Raw genomic sequence first — 24,710 nt, forward strand, 5'->3', positions numbered from 1 at the left:
GGACAGACGGACATTTGGTGAATTATAGGAAGATGCACTTCCAAAAACATTCAGTGTAGTAGTACTAGGACAAAATTTTACTCGAGACCTATCAAATTTGCCACACTGAGGGCGGAGTAACAGCGAGATTCAGACAACAATGGCGGTGCCCAGCGATGCAACGATATAGCCAACTTCATCCAAAATATGTTTGTTTAGTGCATTTTTTTCTCATAGATAATTCCAAAGTCGTTAGTTTCTCGGAAAAGAGATGACAGACGGTTCAGCTCTGGCCTGTTCCATTCAATCCACCGGCTTCGTATAGTTGCCATGGTTCCTGTTATTCAAAGTTCCCAAACAAAGCTAATATAGATCATGCTCAGAAATGCAAAGCAAGAGTTGAAAAGACTATTCGCATGTCCTTTTTGCCAAGACTGCATGAGCTGAGGTGTTCTATGAACTCTCTAGTTTTAATTGTCACCATATTGTTACCATTAAATTGTTATTATCAGTATGGGGATGTCATCTTCTTTGCCATTAGCAAGAACTTCATAGCAAGGACCTTTGGGTTTGTGCAGGTACAGAGTTCCCATTTGGTCAATAAATTATTCACCTTTCCTGGGGTGGAACTTACATGGTGGTGCATGAGCAGATATCTTACATGCTGCCAGAGAAAATTGACAGGTTCTTCCAAATATAAATACAAATAAAAGAAGAAATTAACAAGTTCCTTCACAGGTAACCTCAATGCAGTAATAAGTCATTGAGCCCATCAAAAGCCTGTGCAATGGTTGCTTGTCCATGCTCTATCCTTCTTAAGTGCTGAGCATCAAGCAAGGAAGCAGCACATACAGAGTGGCAACAAAGACCCTATGCACGCAGTTAAAATATGGCCCTATCAAGTGATCTTCTGAAATTGCTGCCCACATCATCACATGAGGAGGATGCTGTTCAATTTCCTCATAAAAATGAGGATTTTATTTGCACCAAAAATAAACATTCCTGGATCGATTGCTGAAGTAAATAGCACACTCGTCCGAAATAAATACGCTTCATCTTGATTTAATGGTGGGAAATCGCTGCAGAAGAGCTTTGCAAGCGACCTCAAGAATGGCCGAGTCTCTATCGGAAAGCTCATTAACACATCCTGGAAGTCGTACCTGGAAAACAAATAAGTAACAGAGGACACCCTATTATGCATAGAGACTTTGTGGCCACTCTGTACTTGGTGACTCAGTCAGGATTCAAACCACTGACCCCACAGATTCAGAGCGGACACTCAAATCATTACTCGACCGAGTTTGGTTAAATAATGTTTGTGTAGAAAAGAACAAATCACAAATCGAATTTCCAAATAATCTCATCGAGTCTAGCACCATGGAAATCTACCAACCCTCACCTTTCCTTGTTGTATGGGCTTCCAAAGGTGATGTTTTCTTCAACAGTGGCATTGAGGAGCCAAGGCTTCTGCGCTGCATAGGCCACAGATCCTCGCCTCCTGATGCAGATTAAGCACCATTTAAACGTCTCGGTATTCGTGGCATCTTTAGACAGCCATGATTCAATGAAGCAAAAGAGAAATCGCAAATTATGTATTGCAGCTGTTAGTACCAGTATCATAGTTAAAGAGTTTCCAAACTCCAAATGTAAGTTCTCAAAGCTTAAGGTCTCTGTTAATGACCCTTTTGTATCACGTGACATAATATTGTCACAGGGAGGTATCTACATGACTGCTGTACTTTTATCCAAAATTTATAATACGCTATGAGGCTGCAAGTAACATTTGGGAAAAGGATCCGACCCATTCCATGGGGCGTGGGGAGTGGAGAAGGGCGGTGGAAGTTCTAGACATAATTTTTTTAGCTGTGACGTGCAGCTCTATGAGAGGACCGCGTTGTTGTTCTTGTTGTTGGGGTGCCTTTTTGAATAGCGCATGCGCATACACTCGGACGTGCGTTGGTATGAGGTAAGAACATCGCGGACTAAAATCCCGATTTGTTTGAAGAAACCAGAATACATTTAGCAACAAAGACAACATGAATGTTTTCATATCAATCTCGTTTCACAGAACTTGACACAAATTAGGTGTAATTATTGAATAGCGCATGTGCATACACTCGGACTTCCCCGACCGACCAAGCCCGTTTCAAATTATCCCTCTGAATGAATATATGAATGATCGTTTTTTTAAGGCCATTTTCCCCGCTAGAGCAGGGGTTACCCTTGCAGGCACCATGACAATCATGGTTCCCTGTTTGAGGCAATGTTTTTATGGCCGGATGCCCTTCCTGGCGCCAACCTTTAGTCGCCTCTTACGATGCGCAGGGATACGGTGTACCTATTCTAAACCGGGGTACACACCGGGATATCCCTCTGCCACCCAGAAATAACATTAATAAATAACATTAATGAATTAACATTAACATTAACAGAAACAAGCATTTTGAGTATTGCGCTGCAATACATGTCCCCTACCGGCAGTCTGTCGTCTGGAAAACTGTTGGGGAAATTACCAAAGTTCAAAGTGCCATAACTTTGTCAAAAATGATCGAAACATCGTGAAGTTCGAACTTGATCTGCAACTTATCATGAGGAAACCATGTACCAAGTTTGAAATCATAAGCATTAAGAGTTTAGGAAAAAAGTCTGGAAAACTGTTCTTTGCGTGACGGACTGACAGACGGAGAGACGGAGTGCAAACCTATAGTCCCCTCCTAACCTATAGTACACCGGTAGGGGACTAATAACATTCATGTCCATACATTATATGTAATCAGTTTATGAAGCATGTTGCGTCGCAAAACAAAGGACAAGACCAGAACTGAAAGACAAAAAGACGCTAGTGCATGCGTATAATTTAATGACTGGTCGAATTTGGTAGCGCATATTGCAACGGATATCCTCATGATTCTACACGTCGCAGCTGGTGACCACACTGTGGTCATTTTTCTCTTGTTCTTTTATTACTTCTTCTTGGAGGCAATCTATTTATCATGGAGTAAATTAAATACATTGGGACATGGCAGTGCCATGTCGGATACTAGGCCTTTATTCGGCGTCTGTTCAACTCACAAATGCAGCACAGACTGGACTAAGCCAATTAAAGCATGATGAGTGTTCCAGTAGGAAATAATGGGGGCTAGGGTGAAGATAAATGGGGTAAAAGTAGGAGGGAAAAAAGAGAAGACATAAAGAACATATGCCACCTCCAGATTATAATTAGCTCAAGAGAATTTCATTATAACCTCAAATAATGTGTTAAATACACTTCTTCTCTAGATATGGGGCTGTCAGCAGTGCAAATTATTTAGCTAATGAGCTCTGGGTGTGCAGAAAGCAGAAACATAACATCAGCACCAATTCCAGCAGACAGAACCGCCACTGAGCTGCATCTCTCCAAGCAAAGCACACAGCAGGGATGATTTTCCACAGCCGACCTTTCCCACAATCATTGTCAACTGGCCTGGTGCACAAACACACACACACACACAGTATATAAGTGGGAAGAGCTCTCAAGCCAGGATGCTAAATTCAAATATTTGAAGGAAAAGGGATAATGGAGGATTGAGAATTACTCTTAAGACATTAAACCAGCCAAAATTCCAGTGAACTGCAGGATGAGGATCTTAGTCAACTAATGTTGGGTTGGAGGTTGGGGGAGGGGGGGGGTGAGGGGGGAGTGGAGGAGGTGGATGGCTTAGACGTATGCACATTCACCTCTAAGTTGTCTAGCCTGGGTTTGAATCCTGACCCAGCTATAAACTGTCATCCCAGTGTTTCACACCCAGGGGGATTCATTGATGTTTGTGCCGTCCCTTTGATGGACATTAAATGGGCATCCCATCTCCAAACATTAGTTGGTGGATGTTAAAGACCCCATGGTGTCCTTCACAAAGAGGTGAACACTTGCCGGTACCATGAACAAATTCCAAATTCCAGCCCTAACTACTGCTGTGAAGGTAATGACAAATCACCTAGTGTAACCCTTTGCTCGGAAATCTGATACCGATGCTTTGTGAAGAGTATCGCACATCAGAGAGAAAGAGAAAGAGAAAGAGAAAGCCCACTCCTCCCTCCAGGTCTTTAAAACAGCTGTTTACCACCATGTCTTATCTTCCCCCATCCAAAACCTTGATCTTTTCTACCCCCGTTAATTCACCCCAGATCCACTTTTTTTTGGAAATACCGAATTTTTGAAATACCGACTAAGTGTGCATATCAAAGAGAAAGAGAAAGAGAAAAAGAAAGAGACAGAGAGATACTAAAACGTATACCCATATTAAACTTATTAAAAGGATACTTAATGCATCCCATTGCTTATAACTCCCAAAATGAAACTCATACAATCTGGTTGCAAATGTAAGTGTGCATATCCAAGAGGGCAGGCGACTGGGGAAAATTTTTGGGGTCTGTCGATTTCTCCATTTGGAAAAAAGGGATGTGGGATGTTACACTTAGAGAGGTGTCCTACCGAGACACAAATCCCACAAGGCATCAGCACAACCAGTGTTATATGCTGCAACGGCTATATCAATTTTAAAAATAAATTTCATTTGAAATTGATGTGAAAATGTTTGCAGGCAGCGGTCCTGGCATGGTCTCGGAGATTCAATCAATTTTCCCGAGGGATCAACACAGTGGTACAAAACAAGCCGATTAGATTCTGGTTCAGGTACGGATGTAGATCCAGCCTATCAGTGATGTACAAAACTTAAACTGTTTAGCTTGGTGGAGATATGCGCTCCACCGAGTGCCGCTCTATTTTCTACGGCGTAGCCCGTATGTATGTATGTATGTATGTATGTATGTATGTATGTATGTCGCCTCAAAAACGTACACTAATCAGAGCTGAGGATCTGGTCACATGACAGGGGCGATGTCATGTCATTAAGGTGGTACGGATGAGTCCACACACCGCCATTTTGATTCCTATGCTGTTCAGGCCGGACATATCATTGAACCTATTGCCAAAATCAAGAATCTCTATTCACCTTCACTCTTTCATTCCTCTTTTCTCCCGCCTATGGAACAAACTCCCACACTCCCTTCAATCCCACTCCTCCCTCCAGGTCTTTAAAACAGCTGTTCACCACCATGTCTTATCTTCCCCCATCCAAACCTTGATCTTTTCTACCCCCGTTAATTCACTCCAGATCCACTTTTTTTTTTTAAATACCGACTTTTTTCTTTCCTGGAAGTTCCAGTAGTGTCCATGTGTTTTATACTTTCCCACGCAACCCCCCCCCCCCCACCTTCCCATGCCTCCTCCCCCCAAGCCCTCCCCCTCCCACAGATCTTCCGTTGTACCTGATCTCTGCTGTTGTACTTGTGTGCTGCCCTCTCTCCACATCTCGTCTCCCGCTCCCTTTTTTTATGTTTTGTGTGCCCGTTTGTTGTTGTTTTTTGTGATTGATGTTAGCTCTTACACGAGCCTCGATGTTACCTTTCATGTATCACAATCTGCATGCTCCAGTGGCCGTTCCTCTAAGTTTTTCATTCAGTGTGAAACACAAACAAAAACGTGAAACACGAAGTAAAACACGTAAAAATAAGGATATTTTATAACACTCGATTGTTATCGTGGCTGTGGTTGTTGTTGTTTGTGGGTTTTTTCTGTGTAGTTTCAAATATTTTTATATTGCTTCGCAAAATATCACTACTGTATATAGATATAATTTTGTATGCTCGTTCCATGTCCTTCTAAACTCTAAAGGGTATCTACTGTCGTAGAATAATAAATGTTTCCGTTCAAACCGCAGTGTGACTAAACCATACATTAGCGCTTCTTCTTCTTCAGCTCTGAGGGATCGTTTAGAACTGGCAAATTCGTGATTAAACAAATGATTTTTTTACGGCATAGATGTTTGGTTCCTGTGTTTACAGTGTTTGTCTGTATGTATGTATGTATGTATGTATGTATGTATGTATGTATGTCCCTCACATATTTATCCTACATATTGGGAGAGTTTTATTGCCGACAATTACGCTTCTGAAAGGTAGAATGCAATGCCATTTGGCTTTGCCACCTATGTTTCTTTCATAAACCTTTAGGGAACGTTCATATATTACATCATATACCTGTTTGGGGCAAATTATCACACTTGATGACTGGGGGGAACTGAAATGACGACAACAGGGTGATGATATATGACGGGGGGTGGGGGGGGGCATGGGGGATGCATGCCCCCCAGATCATATACAATTTAAACTTTGAATAAGGGCTCTTCAAACATTGAAGCATTTCTTATGACTGCCTCCAATCACCCGAAGCCCGTTGTTGGCTTAACGGTTAGGGTGGAGGGCTTGGGATCCTAGGGTCCTGAGTTAGAATCCCAGTCAGCAGTTGAATTAACACCAGATAGGGTTCCTTCCGAGGTCGGCAAAATGAGTACCAACTCACTGGGTCCTCTCTCAAGGAGGTTGGGGACACATTTAAGTAACAAAATAGCCGCCAGTCGGCCATTTTGGATCTGATCTCAAAACAAAATGACGTGCATATGTAAACCAACTATGTGCCAATTTTGAACAAGATCGGTAAATGCATGTCCGAGAAATGCTTGAGGACGTGTTCAACATTGGGGTTTTTTTACAACTAAAGTGGCCACCAGTCAGCCATCTTTGATTGCATCGCGAAACAAAATGATGTGCATATGTATACGTTCATATATTGTCTTTGTGCGAAGTATGATCAAAATCGGTCCATACATCTCGGAGATATGGTTGCGGACGGCCAGATGGACGAGACCAAATACATAAGCCCCTGTTTCGGACTAAGTCCAACGGGGGCTAATAACTTTACAATTCAAGCCTAGACTGTCAACAGCAAATGACTTCTACAGGCCACAATTCCATGGACTGTATATAACAAGTCTATCTATATCCACTTATCGCTGAGTGTCATTATGAGTAGGTCACAAACCAGCTGTGCAGTTAACACACCGTCTGGAACATGCATGGTGATGTCTCTCAGGATTGGTGATCCTTGTGATTGCCAAGAAAATGTTGCACATTCCACCTGAAAAATAGACAACATCATAACTAAGAGTTATTGTCCCACCTCCTCAATATCATATGTGGTAGCTTCAATAAGATGATCCATTCAATGAGTAAATTTAAAACAATCACATATACTCTTCATAAAGTTTCAAAGATTGTGGATTGCTTCTGTGGTAAGTTCATGCATGTTCATATTCTGCTTGAAGAAGACCAGTATATTGGTCAGCTCACTCCAGAAAACAGTCAATCCCAGCAAGCTGAAATTACAAATTCCATCAGTTGTGTCCAGCTGGTTCCTGAAATTCCTTAGACCACTTAGAACTCCTGACCCTTTAAACCCATTGACCTTTTAGACCTCTTAATAATCTTTTCGACATTTTAAGATCCTATAGACCCTTCAGACTTCTGAAGACCTTTACAGCCTTTAGACCACTGTGACCGCTTGACCCTCAGACATTATTAGCTCACCTGGAACGAAGTTCAGGGGAGCTTATGCGTCGTCCATCTGTCAGTCCGTCAGCCCGTCCGTAAACACTTGCAACTTTTTCTCCGAAACCACGGATGGGATTGTGACCAAACTGGGCACAAATGATATTTGTTGTGTTGTGACTAAAGTTTGTTCATGGCATTAACAATATCGAAGTCTAAGGGGGTTTACCGAGGGTAAAAGTGGATCCAGGTTTGATCCTCCCCCCCCCCCCCCCCTCCTCCAAAATAGGATTTTTCCTTTTTCCTCTAAAACTACGCACACTATTTCAATGAAACTTGACCACAACCTTCATCGCCCGTGATGTACCGAAGTTTGTTCAAGGCATTAGAAAAGTTGAGGTCTGAGGAGGTATACGGGGTTGGGGGAGAGGATAAGTCTTATCATCATGTTAATATGATTCTACATGCTGCCCTGTCTTCTAGCAATCATCGAAATTGGTTTAAAATTACCTTTAGTCAGTGCGGTATACTGTTTATTCTACCGTTTATTCTGCGGTTTATTCAGTGATTATTCTACCAGGTGAGTGCCAGGGGTATTGCCCCTATGTTTTTTGTATGCATAGTCGACGCTCATGGAAGAGCTATAATTAGTACATTTAATGGACAAGGAGACAACAGGATAAAAGGAACAGTTGAAAGAGGGCGAGGGGGGGGCGGGGGAGAAACACCAATAGCAACGTTGAAGGACAAGATAGAGACAGACTTGGATAAACAATGGGTGTGGGTAGGAACGAGGGGTAGGAAAGGAAGCATAGGGTGGATAAGATGGATACAGAAGGAAACTCTCATTAGGGAAAACTGAAAATTTGGAGGGAGGAGGGATTTGGGTGGGGTGCGGAGTTAATGAGGGTAGAAAATATCATGGTTTTGGAATGGGGACAATCTGTGATGCTGATGAGCTGTCTTGAGGACCTGGAGGAAAGAATTACATTGAAGAGGATGTGGAAGTTGGTTTAACAAGCAACAGAAAAGAGGAACGAATAAGTGGAGGTGAGCAGTGAACCTGGATTTCGGTAGTTTAACCAGAAGAAGGTTGATTGTGGACCGTGTATGCCCTGCAGAAACCTGGGGCAGACAAAGCACAGAAGGAGCAGAGGGTGCAAGACCAGAGAGGAGTCGGTAGAAGACATAGACCACTGACCTGTCTGCGATGGCATAGTGATAGACCCATAGACTCAGCTTCATCATGGGAGATTCCAATAATCTTGAAGGCCAAGGCCATGGCATCAAGTTGAGTAGGATGTGAGGCAGGAGAGTTAGCCAAGAGCGAAGAGCAGTACTCCTTTTAGACCCATTAGACCTTGTTTGGACCCTTTTACCCCCTTTAGACTCCTTCGACCAAAAAAAACATCAATTGTGTCCATCCGGTTCCTGAGGGATTTGGGCAAAAACGTTCTCCAACCAACCCCACAAGAAGGTGGGAATAATTGGGAGTATTATAAGTATCTCGTTAGTAAGACGTTTTGATCACCTCATGTACTTGACATTTTAGAAGTCGTTTTAAATCATTTTAGAAAACAATCCTTGAAGTCAAAATTTAAAAAAACAGAAAACACAAGGAATCTCTTAATCTGCCAATTCCCTCTCCTTTCTTTCATATAATGCTGTGGTCGTCTCATAACTAGTATCCTTGCAAAGATCCCTCAGAGCTGAAAAACATACCTTTGTGATCACAGGCAAGTTGTATCTCTCACTAAAAGAGGTTTCTTTACGAAGGAGAAAATTAATTTCCAAAAAGAAAATGCATTGTATGGTTGAGCTCATTCAAAAGGGCATGAAAGACACCTCTTTTGAATATGTCTGCACAAATAACGTGTTCCCCAGAGAGTGCAGTATAAATAAATAGGCAGAAATGTAGATTCCCCAAGGACACCATTGTATTCTGCAAGCAGTGCAAAGGAATTCCATTTCCATATTCCATATTCCATATACCTTCACAGCAATGTTTTCACACTTGTCGTGTCCATTCTCTGGCCAGGTCTGCTCGCCATCATTGCCGGAGACTTGACGGCTAATGATCCCGAAGCGCTGGACAATGAAGGAAATATTAATGGCCAAGACACTCAAAAAGTTATTGGAACAAGACAATAATCCAAGAAATGCAAACGTTCTTTTATTTTTCAAAATGTAAATATATCTGATTAGTATGAAAAAATATTTTCTTAATAATCAATGAGAAATAAATAAAATTTTGGTGTTTGTTGGCCTATTATGTGTTTTTCGTTCTAAGAACATTTACAATGTTCCTCCTACGATTTAATGACAAGTCCATGACTCAATTTTCATCCGATTGACTTGAAATCTGAATAGGATTTGCATACCAGCATACTGAATTCACCCACCAACTATTTTTAAGGTCAACAGAGGCCAAAAGGTTAACATAGGCCAGATTTCTAAAATCCTCAATTTTCATCCAATTGACTTTAAAATTGAATAGGATTTTCATATCAGCGAACTGAATTCAATCACCAACTATTTTTGAGATCAACGTAGGCCAAAAGGTCACCATTCTATATCTCCACCTCTATATCTCTGAAGGCACTGCATTAAAAAATTGAGAGATGGCTCATTGTAAAGAACGCTCCATGTGGAATAACATATGTTAATGATGATGTCATGGATGCCTCTATTATGACGTCATAATTCGACAAGTACAAAACTTCATCTGATCAAGATGAAATTTCTTGTGTCATCTAGGGATACATTGTTGGAGAAAAAAAAATGAAGATGACATCATCGGTCACGTGGTACCGCCGCCATATTAGTTTTAACACAAAAGCCTGAAAAAACACTGAAAACACCTTCCTGGCGAGGGTCTGCAATCTCCGATTGTTCTTTCTAGTTTTTTGTTTTTTTTAATATACAAGATCGAGGCTCGTGTAAGAGCTAACATTAATCACAAAAAGACAAACTGACACATAAAACATAAGATAAAGGGAGCGGGAGATAAGATGGGGAGAGAGAGGGAAGCACACAAGTACAACAGTAGAAAACAGGGACATCGGGAGATCCGTGGGAGGGGAGGGCTTGGGGGGAGGAGGCATAGGAAAGAGTGGGGGGTAAAACAAAGGGGGCAGGGGAGGGGATAATAGGCTACGGTGATTCTGTGTCTGTTGGACGTCTGTCCGGGTAGTTATATATTATTTAGGGCAAACGCAAAACTCTCTGATTTACTGGCTACATGTGTTGATTAATGAAACAAGATATAAAAAGAGCATTTGAAGTTTCGTTTCTTCACACCATATCCGAGTAATTACTTTAACACTTCCACAAACAAAATCGATTACACATTTTATCTCAATTATGATTAAAACATCAGGCTTGGGTCCATGTTTTGCATTTATTTTGTAATATTGTAATAGGTGTGTGTGTGTGCATGTGTGTGAAAGTACAAATACAAATGCCAAACTCTAAAAACGTCTGTTTAAACGAAAAGGGGGTCGCACTGACTGTGCTGTCCTGTTGTGTGAAAGGGGCCAACTAGACAAATACCCCGACGAGGTTCTGCACTGTTAAATGTTCTGTGTTGGTGTTTTAGGTCATCTCATCTCGATTCTTGAAGGGATGAACTTATAAAATGGGTCGTGATGTCCGGATTTCTGTCCATCCGTCCAGTCATCCGTTTTGCTATTTTTGCTACTCCTCCCTTATCACCCAACTGATTGTTCTGAAACTTGACACATGAATACAAGACAGTAGCCCGCATAATCACTCGGGCTTCGATTTTTCGATTTCAGGTAATGGGGGCTCCCGGGGGAAAGGGAGTTGCCACTCCCCCCCCCCCCCATCAAAAAAAATTGGATACATACTCGTCCTTTATTTACCAACCGATTGCTCTGCAACCTGATAAAGCCCTTCTACTTAATGGCTCGCACAATCGCTCAGGCTTCGATCTTTCGAAATTGGATTATGGGGTGGGATGGGATTTAATCCTGAAACTTTGTATCCCTACTCATCCCTTATTTACCAACAAATTACTCTGAAACCCGACACGGTCCTTCTACTTACTCAATGGTCCGCAAGATCGCTCCGGTTTAGATTTTTCGATTTCGGATCAGGGGAGTTCCTCCAAATCAGCAGAGGCCTGAACTACAACCTCAAGAGATGACCGAAAGCCCACTCAGGGATATTTTTAAAAATTAATGTTTTCATTTTCTTAGAAATGTCTCGTTTTGCATGGCATTCTGCAGCTCACCCTTTTCGTTTCCATGGGACTATTGATTCTGCATTCATCATGGACCTCTTCACTGGCCAGGAACTCGGACAGCTTCTGCATGCTGTGTAGATATTGGTATATTGATTAAGGCACATTGTCATTGGTCTCTGGGTAAGCAGCATCATGCCACTTGTAGGAACACCAACCTGAAGTTATAAAAACGAACAATTACTAGATCTGACTACTTTATAAATTTTCATTTCACATTCTGATTCTTAAATAAAATGCATCATTAAGCAGAAGTTGCAACACAATTTCTCAAAAATTTCGATTAAGGCAGTCATGTCTTGCCACTCATCTTCATCAATCATAGCACACTTTATAAAAGGTCAGTGCTGCTGCAGTAGGTTATTGGCAAGGGTTATGCTGGGTGGTTTACCGTTGCCTTCCAAGCAGTCAGTCAGGGAACAAACTTGGAATATGGCCAGGGTGCCAGGTGATACCTCACCATTTTTTTCTGAATGACACGCTGGGATGTTAACATCCTTCTGATGGATGAGGCACACCTTATTGCATCGTTTTCCATGCGAAACACCAGGATAACAATTTATAACTGGGTAGAGATTCAAATCCAGACGACACAGATCAAAGGTGACGGCGCATACCTCGAAGTTATCCTGCCAGCCTCGTCTTGTCACTGGTGCTTCCTAAATGTTTGTGAAATGTAAAATATAAAAACACATGAGGTCGAGAAGGCAGCTGTTGGAGAAGAATCGTTTTTACCTGACAAGTGCTTTCACTGTGACTCTGACGACATTGGAAAGAATAAAGAGTGGAGTGACGAGGATGTGAAAAAGTGACATGGATGCAAATGCAGCTGCTGGAGACAGGTCAAAATTGGGAGAGCTCATCAGCACATGTGTGACGAATGTCTGTGTGAAAACATAAGAATAAAGTTGTGCAAGTGACCATTCTTATGGTAAGAGCATCAGTATGCAATTCAAACCCAAAAACTGTGATTCATTGACCTTTAACAACACTTACCATCATTATTGCAGCAATTGGAATTGCTGCATTTAGGAAAACTGTGGGACAAGGAAACAACAGGGTATTGAGTCAGATTCAGCATGAAGGAAACATGGAGAATCAATAAGCAATCAAACATTAAAATCTTTCTTATATCTTTCAATGTCTCGATTTAAATAATTGTCTTCTGATGATCAAACCTGCTTCATTCAATGGAAAACATGGCAAATAGAAGAAATATTGCACAGTCTCTTCAATATCATTCCTCCCTCCAGGGATTCAAGACAGCTGGCTGTTCACCACCAACTGAGGTCATCCTCCATCCACAACCATGATCTTTTCTACCTCCGTGAACCCTCCACAAACCAAACCCAACTCTTCTGGGTGTCCAGTTTCTCATTCCATTTTTGTGATCGAGAGTTGTAGCTATATCCATACTGTTCACACCATGTCCGCCCTCCCCTTGCCGCCATTCCTCCTCATGTCCCTTATTTCTCCAACCCTCCTTCTATTTTGTCCCTCAACCCTGCTGTCGGTGTCCCCTCCTCCCCCCATTTCTTTCTATTGTTATTTTTGTTCCATTACATCCTGATCCGTTCTGTGTTCTAGTTCCTCCACAATCCTCGACACAATATTCCAATAAAATAAAATAAAAATCTTCACATATACTCTAATTGCAAACTACAAAAAAAAAATACTATACAACTATTTTTACAATTTTTGAATCTCATTTTCTGCTAGAGGGGAATGGTATAAACAACGATGGTTGTTTTTTTTAATGAATTGGTGGACATAGGTGCAGCACCACAATTGCAGAGGGAAAATAAATGGGAAAATAAAAGCACAGTGCACCAGACTCAGTGGTATAATGGTGAGACCAGACATAATGGTTAGCCGAGTCAGACATAATGGTTAGCCGAGTCAGACCAAACACTTAAAAATGGCACATGCCGCTTCCTTGATTGATGATCAATATTTAAAGGATAGAGCATGGACTAACCTCATATGTTGGCATCCATGGGAAGGAGGAAATTTATCCTTTATTACCATGTTAAGGACGTTGGAAAAAAAAAAAAAAAAACTTCATGATGGTGGTGCTGCTAGTACCCAGAATGCTCTGGGAAGTGATGTCACGTACCCCAAACCTAAGCGGCTGTGTTTGTCTGAAATTAAATCTGGTGTTGTCTCACGTATTTGTCTGCATGTGTGTGCATGATTCGTGTTGCAGCTTCCCCACGAGTCTTAGACCCTGTAGAAAAACGAAATGGGCTCACTCACAAGCTTGATGTGAAATTGAAATAGATTTTGTAACTGAAGAATTTAGTGAGTTTTGGGGTGGGGTGAAGGAGGGGTAGAGATAGTTGGTGTATAAAATATGATGTGAAACCCCAAAAAAAGAAAAGTTCTGAGAGTGGGAGAGATAGTTACGGATCTCAAAATTGTGAGGTTTTTAGCTACAAAAGGGCCTCGCACAGTATACGAAAGTCATGCATTGTTTACAAAAGGGCCTCGCACAGTATAAGAAAGTCATGCATTGTTTACAAAAGGGCCTTGCACAGTATAAGAAAGTCATGCATCGTTTACAAAAGGGCCTCGCACAATATAAGAAAGTCATGCATTGTTTACAAAATGGCCTCGCACAGTATAAGAAAGTCATACATTGTTTACAAAAGGGCCTCGCACAGTATAAGAAAGTCATGCATTGTTTACAAAATGGCCTCGTACAGCATAAGAAAGTCATGCATTGTTTACAAAAGGGCCTCGCACAATATAAGAAAGTCATGCATTGTTTACAAAAGGGCCTCGCACAGTAGAAGACAGTCATGCATTGTTGTTGTCACAATGTAGTGTATTCATGCAGCTACACATATCTTACTGGAGAGGGCAGTGGTGAGGGCAAATGAGCGTAGACTAGCAAGCTCCTGGGCCCTTGTTGCAGAGACATTTCTGCAGAAGATACGCTCCCAAGCATACAGCTTGAGAACCTTAATTCCACGAACCATCTCACTTGTCTGCTTCAGCCGTGAGCCCGTGTGTTCCTGTCATGGACAACGGACAAAGGTGCCTGCGTTCAGCAAAAATGAATTTTCCATTTTGAACATTCCTAAAATTGTCGAAGGTTTAGGAATGATGCAGAAAAATTAAGCAAACGAGGAGAGGTAAATACAAGTTTGTAGTGCGGTGCTATGCGCACGACTTGTCTTGCCAATGAAGGAAGCAACAACGTATGTAATCAAAAGCGTCTTTATTCCAAGGATCAAACTAAAGCACTGCCGTGCTCGGGGCTGTGAGCCCCGTGTATATCCCGAGGCCACGCCTACCCCTCGGGCGTGGCCGACACCCTCCTGGTGCGCGGAATGATGTCATCGCGCCAGCGAGCCATCGTGTCCGCCACACGCACCCCCCCAGAATTCCCGCGCACCTGAAGGGTCAGTTTGCGGGGCAAACGGATGACCCGGCCGAAGCGCCCTCTGGCGGCTGGCGGCGTCTGGGATGCCGGGATGCCACCGGCTGCTCCTGGGATGGGTGCGGGACCGGGGGGCGGCGTGCCAGCGGGGTTGGGCAGTGCCGGGGGTCCGCCCGCCGGGGGGCTGCCCCGACGCGGGGGCTGAGCCACTGGCGGGGGGTGGTCCACGTCGAGGTGGGCCGGTTTGAGGCGGTCCACGGACACGCGGTCAGGAGTACCGCCGATGTCCAGGGTGAAGTGCTTCGCCCCGGTCTCCAGCACGCGGAAGGGCCCGTTGTACGGGAGCCGCAGCGGTGTCCGGTGGGCGTCGTGTCGGACAAACACGTACTCCGCCGTGCGAAGCTCTGGGGCGACGTGCGTTGGCGGGCACCCGTGGTGCGCCGTTGGCACCGGGGCGAACCTCTGGGCGGTCTCCTGCAGCGCCGCGGACCATGGTGCCGTGGAGTCGGGGAGGAACTCGCCCGGCACCCGCAGTGGTTGTCCGAAGACCAACTCCGCCGCGGATGCGCGCAGGTCGTCCTTGGGAGCCGTCCGGAGGCCCAGCAGGACCCAGGGGAGCCTGTCGACCCAGCCGCCGTCGCTGAGGGTGGCCCGGAGCGCGGCCTTTAAGGAGCGGTGGAAACGCTCGCACAGGCCGTTGGCCTGGGGATGATAGGCCGTGGTACGGTGCAGCTGGACACCGAGCCCCAGCGGGACCGCCCCCCCAGAGCTCTGAGGTGAACTGGGGGCCGCGGTCGGACGAGATGTCCGAGGGGGCGCTGAACCGGGCACCCCAGGTGGCGATGAACGCCTGCGCGACGTCCGCCGCCAAAGGCACGGCCTCCGGCCACCGGGTGGTGCGGTCCACCATGGTGAGGACGTGGGTGAAACCCCGCGAGGGGGGCAGAGGTCCCACCAAGTCCACGTGAACGTGGTCGAACCGACGTTCGGGCACCGTAAACGGGGCCAACGGGGCCTGGGTGTGGTGGTGCACCTTCGCGCGCTGGCACGCGAGGCACGTCCTGGTCCAATCGCGGACGACCTTCCGGAGGCCATGCCAGACGAACTTGTCAGTGACCAGCCTCTGGGAGGCCTTCGTGCCTGGGTGGGACAGGCCGTGGATGGCGTCAAAAACCCGGCGCTGCCAGCCCGCGGGCACGATGGGGCGAGGCCGCCCGAGGGAGACGTCGCACAAGAGGGCCGTGCCCGCGCCGTCGAACGGCACCTCGGTGACGCGGTGGCCCGTGACGGCGGTCTGCAAGGCCTGGGCGTCGGGGTCGGTGGTCTGGTCCGCCGCCATCCGGGCATAGTCGATGCCGAGGTGGACCGCGTGGGCGACGGACCGGGAAAGGCAATCCACCACCGGGTTTTCCTTCCCCGCGACGTGCCGGATGTCCGTTGTGTACTCGGACACCGCCGAGAGGTGACGCTGCTGCTGGGCCGACCACGGCTCGGCGACCTTGGCCATCGCGAAGACCAGGGGCTTGTGGTCGACGAAGGCCGTGAACGAACGGCCCTCGAGCAGATGGCGAAAGTGCCTGACCGCCAGGTGAAGCCCGAGCAACTAGCGGTCGAAGGTACTGTACCGGCGTTCGTGCGGGCGAAGCTGCCGGCTGAAAAACGCCAGCGGTTACCAAGCTCCACGCACCCATTGCTCGTGCACCGTGCCCACCGCGTAGTCCGACACGTCGGTGGTGAGGGCGATCGGTGCATCAGGCGCCGGGTGCGCGAGTAAGGTGTCGTTAACCAGGGCGAGCTTTGCGCCCGCGAACGCCGCGTCCATCTGCTCGGTCCAAACGACGTCACCTTTGCCCGGCTTCCCCCGGAGGGCCTCGTGCAGGGGGCACAGGAGCTGGGCGATGCGGGGCAGGAAACGGTGGTAAAAGTTCACCATGCCCAGGAACTCCTGGAGCCTCCTGATCGTGCGGGGGCGCAGAAACAACCTTGACCGCCTCCACCTTTGCTGGTAAGGGGATGGCCCCGTGCCTGGTGATGCGGTGCCCCAAAAAGTCGATCTCGGCGACGCCGAACCGGCACTTGGCGGGGTTCACGATCAGGCCATGCTGGCCCAGGCGTTCGAAGAGCGTGCGGAGATGGCGGAGGTGCTCTTCACGGGACGCGCTTGTGACGAGGATGTCGTCCAGGTAGACATAGACGAAATCCAGGTCGCGCAAGACGCTGTCCATCAGACGTTGGAACGCCTGAGCCGCATTTTTCAAACCGAAGGGCATCCGAAGGAACTCAAAGAGGCCGAATGGCGTAATGACGGCCGTCTTCGGGATGTCCTCCGGCCTGATGGGGACCTGGTGGTAGCCGCGTATGAGGTCCACCTTAGAGAAGCAGGACATGTTCGCCAACCGGGCGGAAAAGTCTTGTATGTGGGGGACCGGGTAACGGTCGGGGGTGGTGGCATCATTGAGGCGGCGGTAGTCCCCGCACAGCCGCCATCCCCTGCCAGGCTTCGGCATGATGCCCAGCCGCTCCAGCATAGCGAACTCCGCTCTCGCCACCGCGAGCTTCGTCGGTTCGAGGCGGCGGGCCCGGGCGTAGACCGGTGGCCCGACGGTGGGTATGTGATGGTCCACACAGTGCTTTACGGCCACCGCCGAGAAGGTGGGCCGCGTGAGGGCCGGGAAACTGGCGAGGAGGCGGGTGAACTCGTCCGCTGCCGGAAGCGTACAAACCAACCTCGCCGGGACCGAACCGCTCAGCAAGCCGCTTGGCGAGCCGCTCGGCGAGCCGCTCAGTGAGCCGCTCAACGAGCTGCTCAGTGCGCAAGCAAGCGAGCTGAACGTTTCGGCCTGGACAAGGCGTCTGTTCGTCACGTCTACCAACAACCCGTTTGCACAGAGGAAGTCCGCACTGAGCAATGCGATGGGCACTCCGGCGGTTACGAACTACCACTTGAAGCGTTGCCCTCCGAACCGCAGGGAGAGGCAGCGCTTCCCGAACGTGCGTATGGGTGTTCCGTTGGCTGCAAGCAACGCGGGGCCCCGGCCCACGGTTCGCTTGTCGGACGTAGAGGCAGGGATAACGCTCACCTGTGCACCTGTGCCGCATAGGAAGCGGCGCCCGGACAAGGTGTCCGTTATAAAAAGAAGGCTGCCGGAATGGCCGATGCTCAGGGCTGCTACCGAGCGCCGGCTTGGCAGTTTCCCGACTTGCCAAACGAGCACGGCGGGCGACAACTCCTCGCCTTGTGGCCAAACCTGGCGTGGAAATAGCACCAGGTTTGCGGCGAAGGCGGAGGCCGCGGTTTTCGCGGTGGTGGTGGGCGGGGCGTGGCGACGGCCACGCAGTGTGCATCAGCCTCGGGAACCCCGAGGTGTGGTGCATCAGCATCAGCGTCAGCCCCGGGATCCGCGACGGCCGCACCGAAGCTCGCCCGCGTGTCACACGCCGCCAAAAACTTGTCGGCCTCGACGGCCAGCGCGCGGGGTTCCTTTATCTTGGAACCGGCCAACGCGAGGCGTGCCTGGGCCGGTAGCTGGCGTAAGAATAAAAAATCCGGTGCTTTGTCCCCCAGGAGCGACAGCATGTGGTCCATTCGGACCGATGGTCGCGTGTCGCCGAGGTCGGGAAGGTCCAGGAGACGGTCGGCCCGTTCGTCCTCTGTGAGGCCAAACGTGGCGATGAGGCGACGCTTGAGCGCCTCGTACCTGTGGTCGGCCGGTGGGTTCCGCATGACGGACACGACTCGGGCGGCTGTGCCGGGCCCGAGGGCGGCGATGACGTGGAAATAGCGCGTCTCGTCCGTCGTTATGCCACGAAGCTGAAACTGGGCTTCGGCCTGCATGAACCATATCTCCGCCTGAGCTTCCCAAAACTCAGGGAGTTTCACCGCTACCGCGTTGCTGCTTGTCATGGCGCGTTCTGCCGGTCAGCGTCGGCTGAACTAGTCAGAGGTCACCAATGTAGTGCGGTGCTATGCGCATGACTTGTCTTGCCAATGAAGGAAGCAACAACGTATGTAATCAAAAGCGTCTTTATTCCAAGGATCAAACTATAGCACTGCCGTGCTCGGGGCTGTGAGCCCCGTGTATATCCCGAGGCCACGCCTACCCCTCAGGCGTGGCCGACACCCTCCTGGTGCGCAGAATGATGTCATCGCGCCAGCGAGCCATCGTGTCCGCCACAAGTTTAAGGTTTTCAAATGAGTTTTTTTAACGAGGGGAGTTCAAAAAGGTTCCCTGAAACAGGATTTAATTGGGACCCTCAAACCACTTTTTTTTTGCCCATTATAAACTTACATGTATGCTTCTTATGTGTCATTAGTTTCAATACTATGACGTTGTTTTTTGTTTCAAGGTAAAAATCCAGTTCACCACGTCACTCGAATACTTACGTTATTGAATTAAACATTAAGAAACGTCAAAAAACTTTACACAAAGAAGGTTCCAGTTCCAAAGAAATCCATTAAAAATACTAGAACAGCACTCGGAAGAGCGCATACCTCCACCAGGCTGAACAGTTTATGTTTTGTATCCCACTGATAGGCCAGAACTTGATCTGGACCTGGACCAAAATCTGATCTGCTTGTTCTTGTCACCAAACCAAGTCATCCACCAAGTTTAGTCATAACTCATACACAACTGTTTTAAATATCATGTTATATATCGTTTTTTGCCCGATTGTCTTGGGATAAGTTAAGACTGTTTAAGGCTGCACTGTGTATTCTTCTTCTTCTTATTGTACAAAGTGTAAATGAATGAATGAATGAAGGAATGAATTTGAGTACCAGCTTTCTGGGATGAATGATCACGGTGTGTACCCCGATTTAGAATAGGTTCACCGTATCCCTGTGCATCGTAAGAGCGTGACCAAGGGTTGGCGTCAAGAAGGGCATCCGGCCATAAAAACATTGCCTCAAAAAGGGAACCATGATTGTCATGGGGCCCGCAAGGCTAACCGCCACTCTAGCGGGGAAAATGGCCTTAAAAAAACAAAACGATCATTCATTCATTCATTCATTCATTCATATCATTTTTTGCCCGATCTCTCAATGGTGAAGAATCAATTAAAAAATTAAATAATTATCGTATCCGAATCCATATTCAGATCTTCACCAAAATCGAATCGATTCGTCCTTGTCACACAAACAACCTCTCCACCAAGTTTTGTCCAATTCCGTCCACACCGTTTTGAGATATCCTGCTCTATGTCGTTTTGGCCCCATCTCCCAATGGTGAAAAATCCCTTTGAAAATTATATTAGCGGGATCCGAATCTTGATATATTTTATGAGAGTGTAGAAAAGGTAATCTGTAATTTTTGTTTGAGATATTCTTAAAATAAGATATCTTGTTCACAGGCAAACACACAGACAGACAGGAGTGAAAACATAACCTCCATCCACCTTCGGTGGTAGAGGTAATAATGATCATATACACCGATGGTGCGTCCTCACATTCTTGCAGTAGCTAAATGTGCGATTCACTTTTCACGTGTGGATGTCGAAGGTCAAGACGACTGGCAAATGCCACCGACCCACAAACCTTAAATCATGGTAGATTGGCGTGTTTCGGTTGTCAAAATATCCACGGACGTTGGAATTTTTTTAAGGCAGTGTTTTCAACATCATCCACCAACACTTTGGCATGTTCAAAGCAAGACGGCTCCCATGAAACATCAGCACTCGTGTATGACAGCAACAGCTGGGACAAGTCACACACTTTTCAATCTATGCAAGGCTGACGATTCAGCTGACGTCATCGCCAGTCTCGCAATTGGTGGACAGACGGTTTGAAGGACAAATAGTGCAAGTGTATCGAGGTCAAGAGATACATTGAAAAGAAATATTTGCGGCTTGGACTATTGGTGAGTGAGTATGCCATTCTGGAAAGTTTTTGCATGCACATCAGACTTTCCTAAATTGTGGAAAATGATGCTCGATTCATTTATTTTACTGCTTATGTCAATCAACATGACAAGTACTGTAATTTACAGTACTTTTATGAGAGTGTATAAAAGGTAACCTATAATTTTTGTTTGAGATATTCTTAAAATATTGGCAGGTAACTCAAAATTTATGGAATGATGATGGCAACAATTGGCAACTCTTGTATGAAATGACGTTCCAACTCCACAAGGAATTCTAGGCATTTCCAAGACAGTGGTGAAATTGGTGTCATGTGCTGAAGAACATGTATATTAATGTACACGAGTAGGGACCCACGGAACATATCGTCGTAATGAAAAATGCGACTTCAAGTCCTCAAGGAACCTCCTCCACTCCCCCCCCCCCCTTCCAAAACAACCCCAAGTCATCAACCCCCTCTCTCAACCTGAAGCCTTCAAACCCCCTCTCCCCAACACACCACAACTCAACACCACCCCCTACAAAAAAGTCCTCAACCCCCTTCCCCAAAGCCACAACCTCCCCCTCCCAACTCTGTCCCATCTTTGCTGACCCCCCCCCCCCCCTTCCTCCTCCCAACCCCAACTCTCTATCCTCCCCTCCCACAATCCTCCCGCTCAAAAGCAAAAGGGCATTCCCACATCGATAATTACACGTTTCTCCATTGCCTCATCGAAAGAGTAATATTCAACTCTTTCCTCTTCCATTATCATAGTATCGCTGACTTCACAGAAACCACTACAACAGCACAGCTCCGACAAGTCATGGCCTATCACGGTTGCCTGCCCAACTCACAATCCCGTGATATTTGCGGAAACCGCGTGGAATTGCAACTCTCAAGTGACCATGAGCAGCGTAATTGTGCCAATGAATTACACGACACCAATCATCCTCTTCCTGATGTATATACAATACACACATTAAAAGTAAATAATGACGGATGTTTTCTTTCACAATCTCAGGACATTCCCGGAATTCCCTTTATAATGACATGGGTTTTATGGTCCCTGGTCAAGTCATTGAAGAGAAAATAGTCTGAAATAATAAGAAGGACCTGCGGAACCTCCATGGTAAAAGCCCTTGCTCGAGAGAATGCCATATAATTATTAGGGGCGGTGTATAGGCAATATTAAAAAGGCTCTTCTGGTAGACAGCTAAACATAGGCTCCATCTATTCGGCATGATCTTCGCAGAGGTACAGCCCCCTACATCTCCATAGGAATGGACTACATCCAATACCGAAAAGATAATTTAATTCTCAATTTTATGGAACAGTCTACCCATGGAGAGGGATGATCCAAACATCTTCCGCTCTAACCTGAGAGATCTCTCAATCCAGGCCACTGCTGATAAACCAGACATCATCTGTTTAACAAAATCCTTCCTCCCTCCCACGAAACGTCCCTGACTCATTCGTATATTTCCCCAGATATTTCTCCTCCGATTTGATAGGCCTGAACCCTGCCTTAGCAGCGGAGTTTCACTTTACATCAATAACTCAATTTATCACTGCTCTTGAATGGATGGTACACCTCCCAACCTGCAGGAATACCTTTTGGCTACAATTTCCCCTCCACTCCAACCTCTTGGTTGTCTGTGTGTTGTACCATCCTTCAAGCAGTTACCACTCCATCTACATCTCTCTCAGACAAAATGTACAAACTTTTAACAACTCCTTCCCAAGCCCTCTCCCTCATAATAATAATTCATTTATTTTGTATAGCGCTTTTCCAGAAGCCCAAAGGCGCTTTGACAGAGTGGCAAACATAATGCATAACAACTCATATGATCAACTCATATGTGGTAATTTCAATTGTCACCATGCAAATTGGCTTGGAGTTGGTACCTCCATCACCAATATTGGCACTTCAGCAAAGGACTTGATTGATGTGACTCAATGGGACTGACTCAATCTGTGAACTTCCCGACATGGATTTCTCCAAATGACAAATCCTCCTTTCTGGACTTGGTGATGCCAAACATCCCTGCAAGCATCTCCTGGTCTTTTTCTACTCCAATTGGTTCATCCGATCATATGGTTGTGAAAGTCAACATCTCTTCTGCTACTATCAGAGAGCTGCCTCAGCCTCAGCAATTCTGGTAGTTCACTCAGGCAGATCGGCAGGGACTGCAAGCAGCCATTTCAATTCAGGAATGGTCTCCTATATCTACGGCCTTGCATATTATCTCTGCCAAGGAATTCTTCCAAAGACACCTGCTCTCTTTTCTGCAAAGATCCATCCCATCTTGTCTTCAGTTATCCCACACATGGTACACTGAATCCTATGACGAGTCAGTGTCTCTGAAAACAACTTGCATTATCTTCCTGGAAAGCAAACTCGACTGAAGGCAATCTCAGATAATTCCACAAACAATGGTGTCAACCAAACATCTGTTCACCCTCAAGATTGAATTTTGAAATTTGATTTGTCCAAGTCTCCCTCTATCTTTGTCCTTCATCCCTGCTATTAGTGGTTTTCCCCTCTATCTACTGTTCCCTTTTGCTCTATTCAGTGTGGTGATCTGTTCAGTGTTCTAGCTCTTTCACGGTCCTTGATGCTGTATTCGAAGAATATAAAAATAAAATTGACATCGAGGTAAATGGGTCCTTCCCATGCCATTCCGGTTCAAGTGTACACAATACACATCCTCCACTTACACCGTTCAAATTTATGATCCTTTACGCTCAACACATAATAATACTGTTGCGGTTTTGAGTTTGTACAATAAAGGTTAATTTTCCCCCTCATAGTTTAGTCACATTACAACACATAGCCTTGCAATAGTTCAGTTATTTCATAGTAAATGTAAGCATAGCCCTTTTCCTGTGTTAGTCTTGCGTTGAGTAGAAAAATGAGAGTTAGGTCCATTTTATTGCCTTATGCCGCCTTTTATTGCCTTATGCCGCCTTACGCCGCCTTATACCGCTTTGGACTTTTGGCGCAAATTAACACGAGGCAGGCCTGGCAAATCGAGGCAAGACCGAAGGAGGGCAGAGGAGAAGCAGATGGTAAGAGCGAGCCGCCAATCAGGGCTCGAAGGCAGTGGCTGCGGCACTGCGTCACAAGGCGTGGTTAGAACATTTGAGAGGGCTAAGGGGGTTGGCAATATAACCCGTTGCGCGAAGCCCCCACCCCAGTTATGGGAGTGGCGCTTGACAAGTGAACAAGTTATGGGAGAGGCGCTGGGTGTTGAGCTCGAGTAGTTATGGGCAGAGGCGCTTGAACAAGTCTAAGTTCTGTGGAGGGAGGCGCTTGAACAAGTTCGAAGTTCTGTGAGTGTTGAGCAAGTTACGAGTTCTGAGAGAAGACGCGCATGAACCAAGCTATAAGCACTCTTAATTATTAAACGCTCGGTTGAGCTTGAGGCAGAACCTCCATTGGGTTACGCGTGTGAGAGCGCGCCGGTAATTAAACGCGCTGTGGAAAACCGCCAAGCCGGCAAGAGACGCGTACATTTCCCTCCCGCCTGCCGGCTGTGCCCTTTGTTCGAGAGACGCGCTGCAAGGGTCCCTCCCACCGCCTGCTTGCCTTCATCGCGGGACGTGCTGTGACCGTGGAGAGCCACGCCGGGTGAAGCCGTTCCTGGACGACCAAGGCAGCGAGTGAACATCATCCTACCTTTATTTCCCCTCTGTGAGTGTGATCGGGCCCGTGTCTGGGCTTAACATAAGACTGATTAAGACTGCTCTGTGTCTCTGCTTTCTACCGACTTGTACATAATAATAATTAAACCTGTGTTCTTCTTTATTCGACCGTCTCG

At 46.4% G+C, this 24,710-nt stretch overlaps 1 protein-coding gene across 2 annotated transcripts in view; it reads right to left on the reverse strand.

Moving 5' to 3' along the window:
- The window catches only part of LOC137411924 (ATP-binding cassette sub-family C member 8-like), a 242,092-nt gene that overhangs the window by 156,906 nt on the left and 60,476 nt on the right, over positions 1-24,710 (reverse strand). For both annotated transcript variants that reach the window (XM_068097203.2, XM_068097207.2), the window contains exons 11-18: positions 14,523-14,685; positions 12,665-12,705; positions 12,404-12,552; positions 11,660-11,741; positions 9,397-9,492; positions 6,919-6,994; positions 3,337-3,442; positions 1,379-1,477 (exon numbers count right to left, since the gene is read on the reverse strand). In XM_068097203.2, the coding sequence (XP_067953304.2) occupies positions 1,379-1,477; positions 3,337-3,442; positions 6,919-6,994; positions 9,397-9,492; positions 11,660-11,741; positions 12,404-12,552; positions 12,665-12,705; positions 14,523-14,685 (812 nt within the window). The remainder of the gene's footprint in view (positions 1-1,378; positions 1,478-3,336; positions 3,443-6,918; positions 6,995-9,396; positions 9,493-11,659; positions 11,742-12,403; positions 12,553-12,664; positions 12,706-14,522; positions 14,686-24,710) is intronic.

Source organism: Myxine glutinosa, chromosome 1 (genome assembly GCF_964187855.1).
Source record: "Myxine glutinosa chromosome 1, kmMyxGlut1.1, whole genome shotgun sequence".
Lineage (NCBI taxonomy): Eukaryota > Metazoa > Chordata > Myxini > Myxiniformes > Myxinidae > Myxine > Myxine glutinosa.